This window comes from Thermobia domestica, chromosome 3, assembly GCF_964235325.1.
Source record: "Thermobia domestica chromosome 3, izTheDome1.hap1.1, whole genome shotgun sequence".
NCBI classification, from domain to species: Eukaryota; Metazoa; Arthropoda; class Insecta; order Zygentoma; family Lepismatidae; genus Thermobia; species Thermobia domestica.
In genome coordinates, this window is record NC_137456.1 from 18,275,246 (window position 1) to 18,291,895 (window position 16,650).

The following is a 16,650-nucleotide window of genomic DNA, read 5'->3' on the forward strand; positions in this document are numbered from 1 at the left end:
AAAAAGGGTGTATCCTAAAGACACACGCACATACCTATTTAAAAAAAAATCGAGATTGAAATATGCAGTAGATTTTTTCGTTATACATAGCTAACATAATTTAAAACCTGGTACAGCTTTATTTAAACAATCAAGCTCTCTTTTTATAGCAGAATACTGAACATAGTTCCAGTACAAGTGATATCAGGTTCAATCCAGTGTGGAACATACATCTCTGGAAAGAAGTGAGCAATGGTTCAGGTACAATTATGATATTAGATTCTCTGCTTTATATTTTCGGAGTTGATTGAGCTGATTTCGAGGCCCGAGGAGATTACTATCTCTCACGAAGCTACGAAATTTCCCTCGGTGAATATCTCCGACCGAGCTTAGCGACTGTTATTCATATAAGTATTTTGTCAGTACTATATTCATTCCTCCCCGAAGGAACGTGTGTTATAATCCCTGAGCTATAGTACTCGCGCCGAGTCGTGAAGCTTGGGCTCGTAAACCAATCATAGAAATATTTTGCTTGAGCTCCAACACATGGAAAACTTCGGTACAATTCGTGGAGCCGCTTCCCGAGCGCACACTTGGGGAAACGTTAAACAGCTGAAATTCCAACAATGTTGCCAAACTTTGAAGACATAGTAAACGAGTATATAAAAATGGCATTTAAAAATTGCCAATAATAACACTGCACAACAATAACTACTGTAACTACTATTCTAAAATGGTAACAATAGCACAAATAGTAACAACGAAAATATAACGCAACAAAAAAGAATTAACAAAACGGAACTTGACGCCAATCCCACAACACTGTACTCTCAGGAGATGTTTTCCGTGTAGCACGAGAGAAGACACTGACAAAATTTGATGGGTGAGGATTGACGACCGGAACACACCCTCGCGTTCTATTGTGTGGTGAAATCGGTAGATCTAGGTCAAGCTTCACGACTTGGCGCGAGTACTATAGTACTACTGCTGAAAGAAGGGTGCCTGTGAACTCGCGCAAGCGTAGTGCGCTCGTCACTTGTTGGGCGAGTTGGATAGAGGATCTCAAGAAAGCTAGGGTTCAATAGTTCTCCTTGCCATTTGGCAATTCATTCTATTTTCTGAACATTATTTTCTCTTGTGTTAATAAGTATAGAATTGAAGTGTACAGAATAAGCCAAACACTACTGATCAAGCTAACATTTGATTTAATTTCTAATAACTATGGACATTTTGTGTTGCTTCCAGCGTTGGTTGTGATCACGACTGTAACCGGCTATGCGATGGCTCCTGCTCCCTTGGAATTGTCAACAATGTTACTGTGTCTCTTCGGGACTGGACTTACTTCGTGTGCTGCAAATACGATCAATCAATTTTTTGAAGTTCCTTTCGACGCTCAGATGTCCAGGACAAAGAACAGAGTTCTAGTGAGAGGGCTTGTGACGTAAGTATTAGTGCCTTGCGCACAGTGGCGGATCTAGATTTTTTTTTTGGGTTGGGGGACTGGAACAAACTAATTTAGAAAATCAGTGGAACTCATTTTTGCTGCTCAAATTTGATAGCAATGTATAATACACTTGCATATAGTTAAAAATAGGCTAGTTCATGAGAAAAAAAAGAAGTGGCATTACCTGATATTTTGCCTCATCTATTTAAAAAGTTTATTTTTATTAATATTGTTACATTGTTCAATGTGTCTCATTGTAATATTTTTTTCTGTATTCTTAATGAGCTAGGATTAAAAAGAAATCTTCGGGAGATACATCGTATTGAATATCGCTTCGTGGCCTGGTGGTGACCATAAGACAAATATACGTTTTGGCGCCATGGTCCTTTCTCAGAAATGACCATGGGCAGTCAGAGTGTTAAAGCTAAGATTTTAACAATATTTGCTCGTGTAATGAATAAAGAATGTTCATGTAACTGTTTACTATAGCACTTAATAGAGATATCCTATTACAGAGTGTCGAATATACAATGCAACCCGGAGTTTGGGATAGTAGAACTTTTGAACCTGAAGCGATACACAAATAATGGTTATTCCAAACTGAAGCTTTGTAACATATATTTTTAAAGTAGGAGGCAACGATTGAAGTACCCTAGGAACCACACAGTGTTGCCAAATGTAACCGAAGGTGTAAATCAATTTTTTTGCAAAACATGTAAATTGACTCATAACTCATACATATGGATATTCTGTCGTTAATTTTCAGTTTGTTTAGTTGGAGTAGCTTGTAAACTAGAGAGTAGAAAAAATAATTTTTCATTTCTACCGATAACTAATCGGATGAGGCCTCTGTAAGGGGGAACTGGGGAAATCGTAGTTTTCATAAATTAACACTGAATTGGAAACATTGCTAATGTTTCAGTGCATCAAAAGATGTGTTAAGGATTTGTCTACATTATGCAATTCCTGAAAGCAACGAAAAAGTAACTTTAAAATTATTATGATAAAACTTTTACTTACATGCACCCGGCAACACTGGTATTCATTTCTACTTAAAGCAAGAGGTATACAAGAACATATTCTCGAACTATACAAGATTTGGAAACGAACATTCGCAGTGCCATTGAGAACATTAACACTTCTGCTCTTCGTAAAGTTGCTGCCAACATGATTAAACCTTTGAACCACTGTTTGAATCAAAACAGGGGACACTTCCCAGCATCTCTGTAGAACTAATAACTCGTTTCGTGATAGTAGCAGTGTTGCCGGATGCATGTAAGTAAAAGTTTTATCATGGTAATTTCAAAGTTTCTTTTTCATTGTTTTCAGGAATTGCATAATGTAGACAAATCCTTAACACACCTTTCGATGCACTCAAACATCAGCAGTGTTGCCAATTCAGAATTTTAATTTATGAAAACTACGATTTCCTTAGTTTTTCCTTACAGAGACCTCATCCGATTAGTTATCGGTGGAAATTAATTTTTTTTTTCTGCTCCATAGTTTACAAGCTACTCCAACTAAACAAACTGAAAATTAACGACAGAACATCCGTACGTATGAGTTGAGAAAATAGTTTTACTTCATTAACAGCAAAAAGCACAATTCTGAATTCTGAATTCTGAATTCTGAAGTACAACTTCAGTAACCATTTGAATGGCTGATGAACTTTCACATCACACAATGGCCTTCGTCGCACAATGTAGTGTAATACAATTACCAATAATTATTTAAGATAGATCTACAGCACCGAATTTCCTGTGCTCCCTCAATAAAATGACACAGAATATTGAAATTACATTTATTTTATTAGAATATATTGGATTTATTTTATTTGGCTTAGGATATAGTGGAAGATTAGCAAAACGTTTTTTTTTTCTTTCTTGTAATTTTCTAGGCCTCTGCATGCAGCTGCGTTCGCTACAGTGTGTGGTGTGTCGGGGCTTTCATTGCTAATGTGGGGAGTGAATGGTACGACCGCAGCGTTAGGAGTAGCTAATCTTCTTTTGTACACGCTTATCTATACTCCTTTGAAGCGAATGAGCATTCTCAACACGTGGGTGGGTTCTATAGGTAGGTACGTGTGTATTATGTATTGCTAGAAAACTTCAAAATATTTTTATGGACATACCATTTTTTTTTCCTTTTAAAGTTTATTTGCACAGATGTATGCTGAGTGTTCAGAAGAGATGTATGCATTTTCTTTATATTCAGCAGCTTCGATCTCAACCAGACGCCAACTGCTTAAAAAACCTCAATTTCGTAGCATTTTTAGTTCCTGAAATTCGTGCGACTTCATGTCTAGAAAGGGTCATAAGAATCATTTAGAGTAAGTTGTCTCCATTTTACAATTTCAAAATAACTATGAGTCAAAATGACATGTAGTTAATTTCAAAATAAAATTCTTTGTGGTGGCTAGACGCGTTATTGACGTTTACCCAATAGCATATCTTTAACACTTCAACCAAAGTATGGGAACACGAAAAGCCGACTGCCTAAAGCACTTGCGTTTCTGTACGCGTGGTTCCGGGTTCTATGCTCAGTGCAGGTAGTTGCTTAAGATATAAACCTAAATAGTGCTTCGAATTGCACTTTAAACCACAGGTTCTATCTCATACAGTCTTGGTGTTAGAAAGGGACGTTAAATTCTAACGAGAGAACACGACCTTCAGTTTTGGATCTGACAATACCGTACAATTTTCTTCCTGGTGATGTTTTCAGGTAATTGTGTATAATGAGTACGTCGTGTCTTGAAGTTAACTGTACCAGACTATGGAGGACATACCCATACACTACGTAAGTTACCATGAAATACAATGAAAGAGAATTAGATATATTATTTTCACATAAGAAATATAATCTGATAACACTGTGTTGTTATGACCATAAGTTTCTAAACGGCAAAATGTGCTACCATTCATAGCTAAACGGCTATGAATGGAGACCTGTGATTGGCTGAGAGAAATGCTGGCTCTTGTTGTTGTTACGAAAAGGAACGCTGTTGCTGTTGAACACTCCTCTCTCTTTCTTTCTTTCGTTCGTTCGTCCGTCCGTCCGTCTGAAAAGAGATGACCGGATAGGACTGAGTTGAAACCCATTGTCTTCATTGAGACTGTTGCTGTCACGTGAGATAACTAAGCTTCGTTTATCTGTTCTGTTCCGGAAATTCCTGCATTTGGCAACTATGGCAGTATTTGTGAAATTTACCCTTTGTGTCCTGACTTTTCGAGTTCCTGAAATCTGATGTAACTGTTATGTTTTTTGCTTTGTTGTTCTATGATGCGTCTGGTTTGGCATGTATGTATGATTTACCACATTCACAAACGATGCGATATACTCCAGAAGTGCACAGGTCTAAGTTTGGTAACTTTTACTCGTTTAAGTAACGATCTAATGTTGGCTGTAGATTGGAAAATAACTCTTACACCATGTCTTGCAAATGTTCTGGTGAGTTTACCGGAGATGTAGCCGATGAAAGGTAATACGGTAGTAAAGAGAGTGAGTCCTTTTCACTGTTGACTCTTCCAATCACTTTGTTTTGTGAAATAACGTCCCTGTTTATGGCTGTATTGGTATTTGTAAGACTGTAACTTTTTTTTTAAAGCATCAAATGAAGGCGACTGACTTCCTCTGTAAACTTTCCCTGTCACTGACGAAAACTGCTATGTGAGCCAAAGTGTTTAGTTCTGTAAGACATTGTGGCTTATGATGGTACCTGCTGGTATTGGGATTTCTGAGGCATAACAAGAAGGGAAGCTACAGCCATCTCATGTGAAAGCAAAATCTCAATAGAGACAATGGGTTTAGACTGTCCTATTTTGCCAACATTTTCCAGTATTAAAAAATAAAAAAAATGAAAATAAAAAAAATAAAATAAAAATCAGAGGCTATTCTCGTAACCACAACAGCAGCAGCCAATTACAGGCCTCCATTCATAGCCCCACAGCCCCACTTTTACATAGTCACTATATATATGTGTGTCCACGTGTCTTCGGTCTTTTCATAACAATACCGAAAGATGAATGCAATATCTGCATTCGAAACGTCGGAAGTCAATATTTTCACCTGGTTGATAGCCAGAGGGAACTTATTTGACTCACGTCACCAGGAAACATTCAACTCTTATTTGAAAATAAGTGTGTTGTATGATTCCAAAAATCTTTGTCTAAAGCTATCATTGTTTAGTAATTCTGACCATGCCGGACAGATAGGAAAAAAAGACAATTTTTGTGTATTAGTTCGTTGGTTTTGCTGTTTGCGTCTTGTTATAAGAATAATATCGTTTAAATATTGATAATTTGTTAATTATTGTAAGGTAGGCTTTAGAAGGGAAGCATATATATATATATATATATATATATATATATATATATATATATATATATATATATATATATATATATATTAAGTTTATCCACAGCCATTTTGTCGAAAGAGTTTTAGGCTTATTTTTCATATTTTCAATTTAAAGAAACAACAACAGTTTGTACTAACGCTGTTTTCGTTTTCTAACACGAATCTGAATTCTGAAGAAGCAATTTCAAGATTAGACCATTTTAGCCACAACTAAACTTTTGAATAAGTTGTGCTGTGATGTTCCTCTTCTAACTACAGTTTTTTTTTTTTTTTTTAAAAATGATTCTGGCACACAGTTTATATCAAATATATGGGTGAAAGTATGGAAATATTTCCTATATAACTTGAATTGATTTTACCAATTGCATATATGTATATATTCTGCTTTATAGTTGGCGCGATCCCACCTATGATGGGTTGGGCAGGATGCACAGGGTCATTGGAAGCAGGTGCCTGGTTGCTGGGAGGTTTACTTTATGCCTGGCAATTCCCACATTTTAATGCCTTGTCTTGGAATCTTCGGCCGGATTATTCCAGGGCTGGATACAGAATGATGGCTGTAACTAATCCAGGTAAATCATGTGAGATTATGTTACTTACTGTTGAAATCAAATAAACTTTTGCGTAATTCAAATGCTTAGTGGATCATAATTAAATTTTGTTGGAATCTCATTACAAACTGAGGGTATGTTTTCCACATAGTGGGTGTTGAAAAGGAAATTAAACTGCGAATAAATATAATAATAATAATAATAATAATATGGTAATTTTTCTCTTCATGTTTTATATGTAATAACAAAACATGTTGCATGTTTAGTTGATAAAACCATAATTTGCACCGTGTTTTCTACAGTCGATTATGATATAAATAAATGAGGTCCAATATTTTGAAGGAGATAGAGGGGTTTGTATTCTATAGGGCCTGATAAGTTACTGCCTGTTTTTAAATAATTGTATATTCTTTATTTATGAAAAAATATTTATGAGACTAATATATATTTAGAAAGAACAGCATTTTGGATTTTGCTTCACATCTTGTTTTAATTTTATATTTACACCAGCATTCTCAGCGCAAGTCGGCATTGTTACCTTTGGACGATTATGCTTTTTCAGCATACACGTTTGAACTATCACGGATCAGAAATGACTGTTGTACCTATTTACAAATCCTCACACATGAAATATTACTACATCACGCTACAAAATGTTGTCAAACAGTTCAGGCTATTATACTAAACCAAGAAGATTCTGTGAACTCTATGCGTCTGTCACGATCATTAATAGACAATCGTACATAATATGGTTTCTATGTCTTAAAAAAAAGTTCTTTCTTCAGAATGGTGGCAGTTGCATAACGCGTGAGATGAATTTAACGATCATCTCTTTGCATTGATCGCTATGAGCTTCTCACGAATATTTCATTAATTCTGGTAATGTTCTCTGGTGTTTCCGAAGTGGATGGTTTTCCCGATCTCCTTGCATCAGGTACACTGCCTGTTGTTATATGTTGCATGGCTTCGTCGTTCGATCGTCCACCGCCTTTGCACTCAAACAGCAGATTCTCAGGTCTCACATCGAGCTACTATTCTGGCTCGCCTTTCCATACTTAAGATAGGCGGCACTTCAAGTCAAACTGCAAAGAAAAATTATCAAACAAAGCCTAAATATTGTTGTCTCTGAATATGTTAGTTTATAAAAACCCTTTCATAAATAAAGAAGTTACAGTGTTATAAAAATAGGGAATAACTTGCCTGATACCCTGTATATAAACATCCAAAACCATGCTTTTTAGCTCAGAGGTAAAGTATTGTTCTTTTAAGCAGAGATTGCAGGTTTCTGTTTACTGTCCATTCTATCTAACCTGATATGTAGTCAAACTAACTTTCTCTTCCACTAGGCCCTGGCTACGTCTAGAGATGTGGGTCGGGTAAATACCCAGTGGGTAGGTAAATAAAAAATGGGTATTTACCCGGGTATTTACCCCTTTTGTATTTACCTACCCAAAAAATGGGTATTTTACGAAAGTTCAATTATTATGAAGTTTTAAGAATTGTTAACCATACCGGTGATGTTTTTCTGTTTATGGGGGCTCTCGAGCGTGATGTCTCATTCATTCACTATAAATATGCAAAATAATAATCAATTTACCCACCTTAGGTGCGGAGCGGGTTAACCATGGCGCACCAGCGGTACAATTTTGGATATTATATGTTATTCTAGGTTAAAGCGTTATCTAAAATCTATTTTTTTAAATAATTTTCCTAGAAGAACTTCATAGGTAAAGAGGAAATCAAAATATTGAATCGAATGTTTTGAAAGGGGGAAATGGTGGGGGTGAGTTGTTACACTTTTCAGACGAAGCCCTAGTGTACACCTATATGTACATCAAAGTTTGATCAACGTCGATGAAGCCAATCTTGAGAAATAATTCACACCACATTTCCGATTTTACGTCATCGCTCACGAACAAATCATATTGAGAATCAGAATCACGAGTTAAAACTTGAGGGATTAATGTCTCCTTGGGATACCTACATTAACATCCACTTGTCGTCTCAAGATTGATCTTGGGCTATTTTACTATACTTATCCAACTATTCCCTTTCTTCACAAAGGTGTGAACGGCTTTTAAACTTGGATTAGTTTCACACCAAGACTTAAAAAAATAATAAATCGTAGTATGACTTCAAGCATTAGATTGTCCAAGCATAGAAATAATATATAAACCCTCTTTGTCGAATCTTTGGGAGACAGCCCCAGTTTTAAATGTAAAGTCCGCAATACGCCACCAATTTTCAAGAACTCTATCAAGTTATTGTGTATTTTCACTTGAGAACAGATGTTTTGAGACTCCTTCAATCCAAGAGGTTTTCCTGAAACGTGCAATTTTGAAATTTTAAAATTCTCAGGAATGTTTCACAGAAAACAACTCAGACACCCGACACACAAATAAAAGATAAACGAAAGCTGGATGATGGATATAAAGCATTACATCTCAGAGGCTATAACTAGTTGAATAAAGACACCCAAAATTATCAAAAACTTGCCGAGTCGAACATTATAGACTTCAAGTTAATCATGAAAAAAGTGTGCCCTAGGTCTAGTGACATTTTAGAGTAGTTTTATCATAAAAGGAGAATGTGAGTTCGATATACTTGATGTAGTCGCATTTATTATATGAAAATATGCTGAAGTAAAAAATATTACATCAATTTCCATAAAATGTACAGGCTTTTCTTAACTTTTTATGGCTTCTCAGGTTCAACGTTACTATTTAGGATTTTTGATAGAATCTTAATATTGATCGTTCTTAAAACAAATATCGACGTATGGAATGTTATCGAAGTCTTACAGGAAGTGTTGAACGAAAGCCTTGCCAAAGCGATCTTCGTTAGTGGGGGTCCTTTGTCACCTGTTGATCACCCTTTGTGTATTGAATTTTTTTTAAAAAAGAAAATTCGTCCTTCGTATGCTCTCCCATCAAGTTATCGCCTGATTACGAGTTACTTGGATGCTCTACACAGTGAAATCCAAGAGGAAGTTAAAATGAAGTTAGAGGAATTCTCCAAATCTACATTTACAGTGACGATTGAACTTACTTGAGATATCGATCTATAATTTATTTCGTAATTTCAAAGTTTGAACCTGTTTTTGTTGATTTTGCGTTGTCGAAAGATGCACATTGCTTGTCTGAAGAGATTATGAATGTTCTGTAAACAATATAACCCTGAAAAAAATTTAGTAATCATAGGAGACAACGCGTATAACATGAGAATAGCTTTTATATTAGTAAAACAGAAGTATCCTAATATAGCATCTTTGGGTTGTCTCGCTCATCTCCATTTGCTTTGTTCTAACATCCTCGGATGTCCTTCGGTAAAGACATTACTGGAAAGTGAAACTGATGTTAATACAAACATAGACATCACTTGCAAGTACTATTTACACAAATCTCAAGGGACAAAAGGGTTACAATTTCGTTAAAGTTGCTTGGAAAAACAAGATGGAAAAGCCATTTACACTGCCTCCAAAGTTTGCTTATCAATAAAACTAGGCTTCAGACGCTCGCTGTGAGTGAGGAATTGTCGTCATTACTTTCAGAAATCAAGGAAAGAATTGTTGATTATGTATTCTGGCTTTGTATTGAAAACCTTGCAGCCATTTTGAAACCTATAGTGGATTTGATTAATTGCTTCGAGTAAAATAAGCCTCAGATGCACTCAAAATTCCAGAGCCTTCATCAAACTCTGACAGAACAGTTACCATCGTCAATTCTTTCAAAAACAGAAGAGTAATCAATAATGAAAAAAATTAAAGTATGAAGTGAGTTCGGCTTCAATTCATCTGGCTGCAGATTTCCTCAATCCCACTTTTCAGGGCCGCAAATTGACCGCTGAAGAATTGCTTGATGAAGTAAACTTCGTTTGTAAAGTTGGAAAAGAAATTGGGTTGAATTCTGTTTTACTGAGAGCACATTTGACTGACTATAGAGACAAAGAAGGAATATGGGCAAGGAAGTTTTTGTGGGACAGAGTGGAACAAATGTGCTCACTACTTTGGTGGAGAGGGTTTCGAGGCATCACTGAATTGGCTGATGTCGCCATTCGAATCCTTTGTGCTCCTGTTACATCTGCTGCCATAGAAAGAACTCTCTCTACATTTTGTTGGACCTTAGTAAAACAATAAATTGTTTATCGTCGGGGAAGGCAGGGAAACTAAGATATCTTTCATATAACTGGAAGCTTTTAAGTAAGAAATTACCTGAAGTTTCACGGATGCAACACTCAGAACCAGGGTCTATAAGGAAGAAGTCACTAGCTGTTGACATGGAACAGAACAAAACATCAGAGACATTGGAAGGGGAAAATATGAGTGAGAGAAGAAAATAAAGAAACGAGTGATAGTGATGTTGATACTGAAGAATTACTCTGATCTTACGGTTGATTCTAAGTAGAACAGTAAAATTTGTGATAGTTTTATTTATAATGCTCCGAATATGATAGGGGTTAATTGCTGTTCTATACTGAATAATTTAAGGTATAAATATTACCTTCACTTAGTTACTATACAACTTAACGTTTTTTTTTTTTTATCACATTAATATTTTAAATTCCAATAAATACTTTCACAAAGCATTATTGGTAGTGTTAAACTCCGTTTAGTGAACACTTCTAAAAATCAGGAATTAGTTACTTAAGTGTTTTACAAAGTATTATTTCTTTTTTTATGGATCATTTTCTTTCAACGGCATATTTAGTAAATAATTTGATCGAACAATTTATTAAATTCAGTTACTTTGATTACTCTGCAACTTTCGTAATTATATAATTACTTCTACAGAATGGCAAATTTGTAAATGTGTAATTTGTTTAGTTTCTAAATATTTTCTAGGTTATTACTTACTAGAGTCGAGTTTCTTTACTTTGATATAACTATATCAACAACTTAGATGTTACAATATAGTTTCCTAATCAGATTTAATTTGTTAATTTAGTAAACCAGAAGAGAAATATAAGAAACTTATTGGTCCAATTTCTTGCATAATTGACAATTCAGTACATCTCATTGCCTAATAGATGAAATACCAAAAATAACATTATTTTGCGTGAAGAAAGTAAGAAGCTGTATTTGGAATATCAATTCGGTTTTGTTAATTATTTTAAAAAGTGACTTTACATCAGTACTATTCACATTTTTAAGGTAAACTTTAGAACCGTAAAATAGGAAACCAATTATTAATAATTCATTTTCCTCAATTAATGACTTTGGTAAACCTAAAGAAAAAGTCGTTGTTCATTTTAGTTGATACCACTGTTACTTAAATAGTTTAGTTAATGTGCTCATCGGTGATTTGAAAAACTGGTGAAGGTATTGTAAGATAAAAGATGTGCCAGATCGAGAAAAATGGAGAAAGCAATTTTATCAAACTCGAACCTAAAGAAGAACTTAAATTCCGCGTCCGCTGCTGGCAGACAGAATACTTTATAACAGTATATGATTAGTTTGGTGGTGGCAACTGACTTCACATTCTTTGGTCACCTCATGTTCTGTCATAAATTTTATATTTTCGTGTTGGTTTGGTCCACTATTGAATTATATACCATGCAACTGATTGGATGCCTCAGGAGCACACTAAAGTAAGAATTTACGGGGTAGAGTGGTCAATTATTTTCCGCCAAGGGTAATAGAAGGAAATTTAGTGTAAGTAGAAAGAAAATAACGGTGAGTAACTAGGAAATCCGTACTGTGTTACTTAATAAATATCAAATTCATTCTTTAATCGCAAGAAGACATGATTAATTTAGTGGTTATTTAGTGGTCCTGTTGCAGGTGATACAAATGACCATTACGTTTTTCATTGACAACAATAAAATTCATTTATTAGTAATTGAAACAAAATACCCACTAAAATACCCGTTTTGGGTAAATACCCGGGTATTTACCCGCTGAAATAAATACCCAGGTATTTTACATCCCTAGCTACGTCTGATAAAACGTTAATATTGGTGTTCCTGTTACCACCTTCGGTCTCCACACGAGAGGTTTAAAATATATCTAAATACGTATAAAGAATAAATTTTAACTTCCATAGTAACACATATTTTTAAGCACTTTATTCCATTAATATGTATAAAGATAACTAACACATCTATTGGTATACTTGTAAATATAATTGATCGTTTGGTCGCTTATTTGGTTGTCGGATGTAGAGATGATGTTTGCATGGCAAGGTTCGGAATTGAAAGGACGACATCCATATTAATTGTAATATAGGAGGAGACACAATCGGTATGTGAAAAGTATCAGAACAACAACATAGTTATTATTTTTTTTAAGGAGTTCGGGTTACCAGACGAATCTTCTTTATATCTTTAGCATGTCTGTCCGCATGTTTGTCCATCCATGGGAAAAAAAAAAGCCAAGGATAAAGAAACTCGAAAGATAAGAATAAAGCTCGCCGATGGAGCTGGTATTCAAACCGGAAGTGCTACAAATTATCATTTCCGGTTTTTACGTTGGTCACTATAGAGCAAGAACGGTAATAGATAGCGAGAAGCGGTTTCCGGAAATCGATTAACCGTTCCAAGATTATGTTTCATGTCTATCCTAAACTCTGCGCAAGCTGGAATTAATAGAAATCCAGTACAACTTATGATGCCAGGCACCAGTCCGAATATTATTTTCAAAAGATGGGGATTTATCGTAATATATACTTGTTAGAACACGTTATTGTTCACTGCGATGATAATTCTAATAATTAGACATTATTATAATCACTTAGAAGCACTATATTTCCAAATAATCAATATTTGCTTCGCAGCAGTTCCATACACTTAACTTGTATGGCGTCTTTCTCAATTATATACATTTATTTATTTACAAAGCCCGTGTGGACTTTGTGGTGGACAAACACCATGTGCTGGGATCGTTTCCTTGGGGTTCTCCCATTTCCTCCCACTTTCTTTATTCCACCATTTCATTCATTTCTCATCATCATCGTCTCCTTTAGCTTAACCGGCATAATCGTGGGACGTAAAACTTAAAGATTTCATTTCATTTTTATTTACAAAGCCTTGGCAATGAGCAGTTACCATAGCATAGCAACCAAACTACGACGTATCAACAAACCTTTTTTCTCTCTAGCGACAGAAAAATAAAAACATTTTACAGATATAAATTATTCATGACGTTTTCATAATTTTCTTCCTCTTCTAAATCATAGCTGCTGCCAGATAAAATAGCATTTTTTACCCAACTTATTACATAAAATAAAAGTAGTAAATTCATGTTACCGTTGTAAACTTCCGGTTTCATTATTGATTTAGATAGAGCAAAAACGAGAAGAGAGAGAGAGAGAGCTGTTTTTGGAATCGATTTAGCGTTTTAAAAGTAGGTTCAATATCCTTTCTTAACTCTCTGTTCAAAGCAGAAGTGGAAGAAATAAAATATTTCCGGTTTCAGCGTTGAGCGCTATGGAGTAAAAACCGTAATAGATAGCGAGAAGTGGTTGTTTGCAATCAATTAAACGTTCCGAGAATATATTCCGTCTCTACTCTTAATCTCTTTACTAAAACCGGAAGTGGTAGAAATCAAGTACTACTTCCGGTTTCGATATTAATTGAGATCATATTGAGAATGTATTCCGACGGGAAATTATTGCCACACTTACGGAACCTTAGTTTTATTTCAATTTGTTATTGCTACACTTACGGACCTTTATATAGCTTTTTGTTTACACTTGTTATTGTTAATTTTATATTCTATGTTATATAGTTTCAGTGTAAAATGGCTGCCTTGCTGTATCTGGAACTTTGGCAAATAAATAAATATCACATCATACAAACCAAACTTCTTCACGTGATGTACACTCATGTCGAAAATTATTGTCGCATGTCTATAAATATGTTGTTGTAGGAATATAATTTGATAACGAATTCGCCCGGTATTTCTTACAATGTTAGTATGTGTATAATCGGAAAAGACATGCATGTGGTAAATTTCATGTCAAAAGAGCAGTAAATAATAACAATAAAACGAAAATAAAACTTTCTTCTCCATTTAGCAAGATTTTGTTTTATTCATTCTAATTTTCGTATTTATAATTCTTTCCCTATGAAATTTACCACAAATATACATTTCCCGATTATACACATAGTATCAGTATTAAAAATACCCTGAAAAATCTTTTATCAAAATATATTCGTACAGGAAGACAGTTATAGATATGCGACAATCATTTTGGACATGAGTGTACACATGAAAACTCGCTCATCCTATCTGCTAATAATCAGACGTTTTCATTTAAACTTTTTATTTCAATTACAAGATTGCAGAACTATTAGAAGACGGATTGTCACTTCATTTAGCAGTAAATATTCAATGTTCTACAATTGAATACAAAATAGAGTTTTATCTATCTATCTATCTATATATATATATATATATATAATATGTATAAGAGAGAGAGACGATAAGACGATAGAAACCAGAATATATAATATTATATTACTCACAACACTATAAATATAATATTTACACCCGCTAAATTCATGCGATACTTTGCAGACATCAGTACTATCTACGGGTTCGATCACCCAATCTAATGAAAGACAACAAAGTTCTTTAAATTTGAAACAAGGGTAGAATCTCGATAGGATTGGTTTTCTTTATAACCTCCCCCCTACTCTTAATGAAAGAATTAGTAAAATTAACTCTATAACTATTGAGTTCTTATAAATCTGTTTTAAATACAACTAATATCTAATCTTTAATATGTTAGCAATAATCAGCATTTGCTTTAAAGATGAAAATTAAATATACTTGCTAATTTTAGCAGCGGTGAATTAGTGGCTAAAAGGAACAGCAATGCTCTCTGAGCGATATCATGTTTAAGCGAATTGAGGTGAAAATTTAGATTTTGCACGATTATCTTACAAAATGTTTCTATTCCTGACAAAGTCAGCTACTTGCTTTTCCTTTTTTGTAGTTGGGAGTAGGAGAGTTAATTTTGATTGCTTGTCAAGTTAAAGGAAATAAACATTAGTGTAGACCATCCATGTACAAAAGCCGGGCCTCGGACTGGTTGCGGCCCACTGAACCCTGTCATCCGGCCCTCGTGATCTCTTATTGGAAATGTATTTCTCACATATCCTCTTAACCTGAATTATTATTATTATTATTTTTTTTTTTTTTTCGCTGGATAACCGATGTTCACCTTAAAAATGTCCTTCGTGTTGGAACATCCAGGTGACCACCGAATATTGAAAGACAAGTTCAAACAAGGATGATGTAAAATAGAGGATCTGATCATATTTATCTTCATCCTATTAAATCAATGAAGCCAGAAAACAACCGAGCATCGGCACGTTTGTTTGGCTACTCTCGTTTCCGCCATCGTCTGATTGGCTACGTTCGTGTCTGCCTTGATTGTTGCATCAAAACATTGCGATCTTATTGGGTGAAGTGGGCAGAGTAGGGATGGCGAAACTGTGACGTATGATTTCAAGATTTTGTTTTAAGGGCAGATCCTCTATTTTATAACATCCTTGAGTTCAAAACATGAAGGATCAAATTTCCTACTAAAATAGTAAGTAAATAGACTAAAATAGTAATTTTTCTGCGTTTCTTTAATAAGTAAATTCTTTGGTTACAGTTATACTGGTTTCCCTGTTCCCGTGGTGTTACTATACGATAAACAATTTTCTCCATTCACTATGGTTGTTCAATTATTGTAAAAGGGCTGCGGTGGCTCAGCCTCTGGTGCATGGGGTTCCTGATTCGATCCCAGCTCGCGCCAAGTGGACTTTGTGGTGGGCAAACACCATGTGCATGAGTTTTCTCGGGGTTCTCCCGTTTCCTCTCACTTTCTTTATTCCTCCATTTCATTCATTTCTCATCATCATCCTTTAGTTTAGCTGGCATAACTGTGGGACGTAAAACTGAAAAAAGAATCAATTCTTGTGTGAAAATATTATGCATTGTCTCGTACGGCTCTCGACACCAGTAAGACTTTTGTGATTGGCCCACTTTCTGTTCCAACTTGCACATGCCTGGTGTAGACTGTAGTAAATAAAATATTTTACTAATTGCACACCAGAGTGATATTCTATATTTTCGTTAGCTACGTATGGTTTTTACTGTAACTAAACACTGTTGCCTGTTGTATAAGATGTAAGATTCTTATTCTTGAAACCATTTATGTTAATAGGCTTGTGTCGAAGAACAGCGTTGAGGTATAGTGTTGGAATACTTGCTTTGTCGTGTCTGGCACCTGTTCTTGATGTTACAACGTGGACTTTCGCCATAGACTCCCTTCCTCTTAATGCCTACCTCGTTTATTTGGGTAAGTGAAACTTTTACATTAAAAAGTA

General features: G+C 35.0%; 1 protein-coding gene across 2 annotated transcripts in view; it reads left to right on the plus strand.

Moving 5' to 3' along the window:
- Positions 1-16,650, plus strand: part of Cox10 (Cytochrome c oxidase assembly factor 10) — a 36,241-nt gene that overhangs the window by 14,324 nt on the left and 5,267 nt on the right. For both annotated transcript variants that reach the window (XM_081750524.1, XM_081750525.1), the window contains 4 exons: positions 1,225-1,420; positions 3,321-3,496; positions 6,172-6,351; positions 16,488-16,622. In XM_081750524.1, coding sequence (XP_081606650.1) covers positions 1,225-1,420; positions 3,321-3,496; positions 6,172-6,351; positions 16,488-16,622 — 687 coding nt within the window. The remainder of the gene's footprint in view (positions 1-1,224; positions 1,421-3,320; positions 3,497-6,171; positions 6,352-16,487; positions 16,623-16,650) is intronic.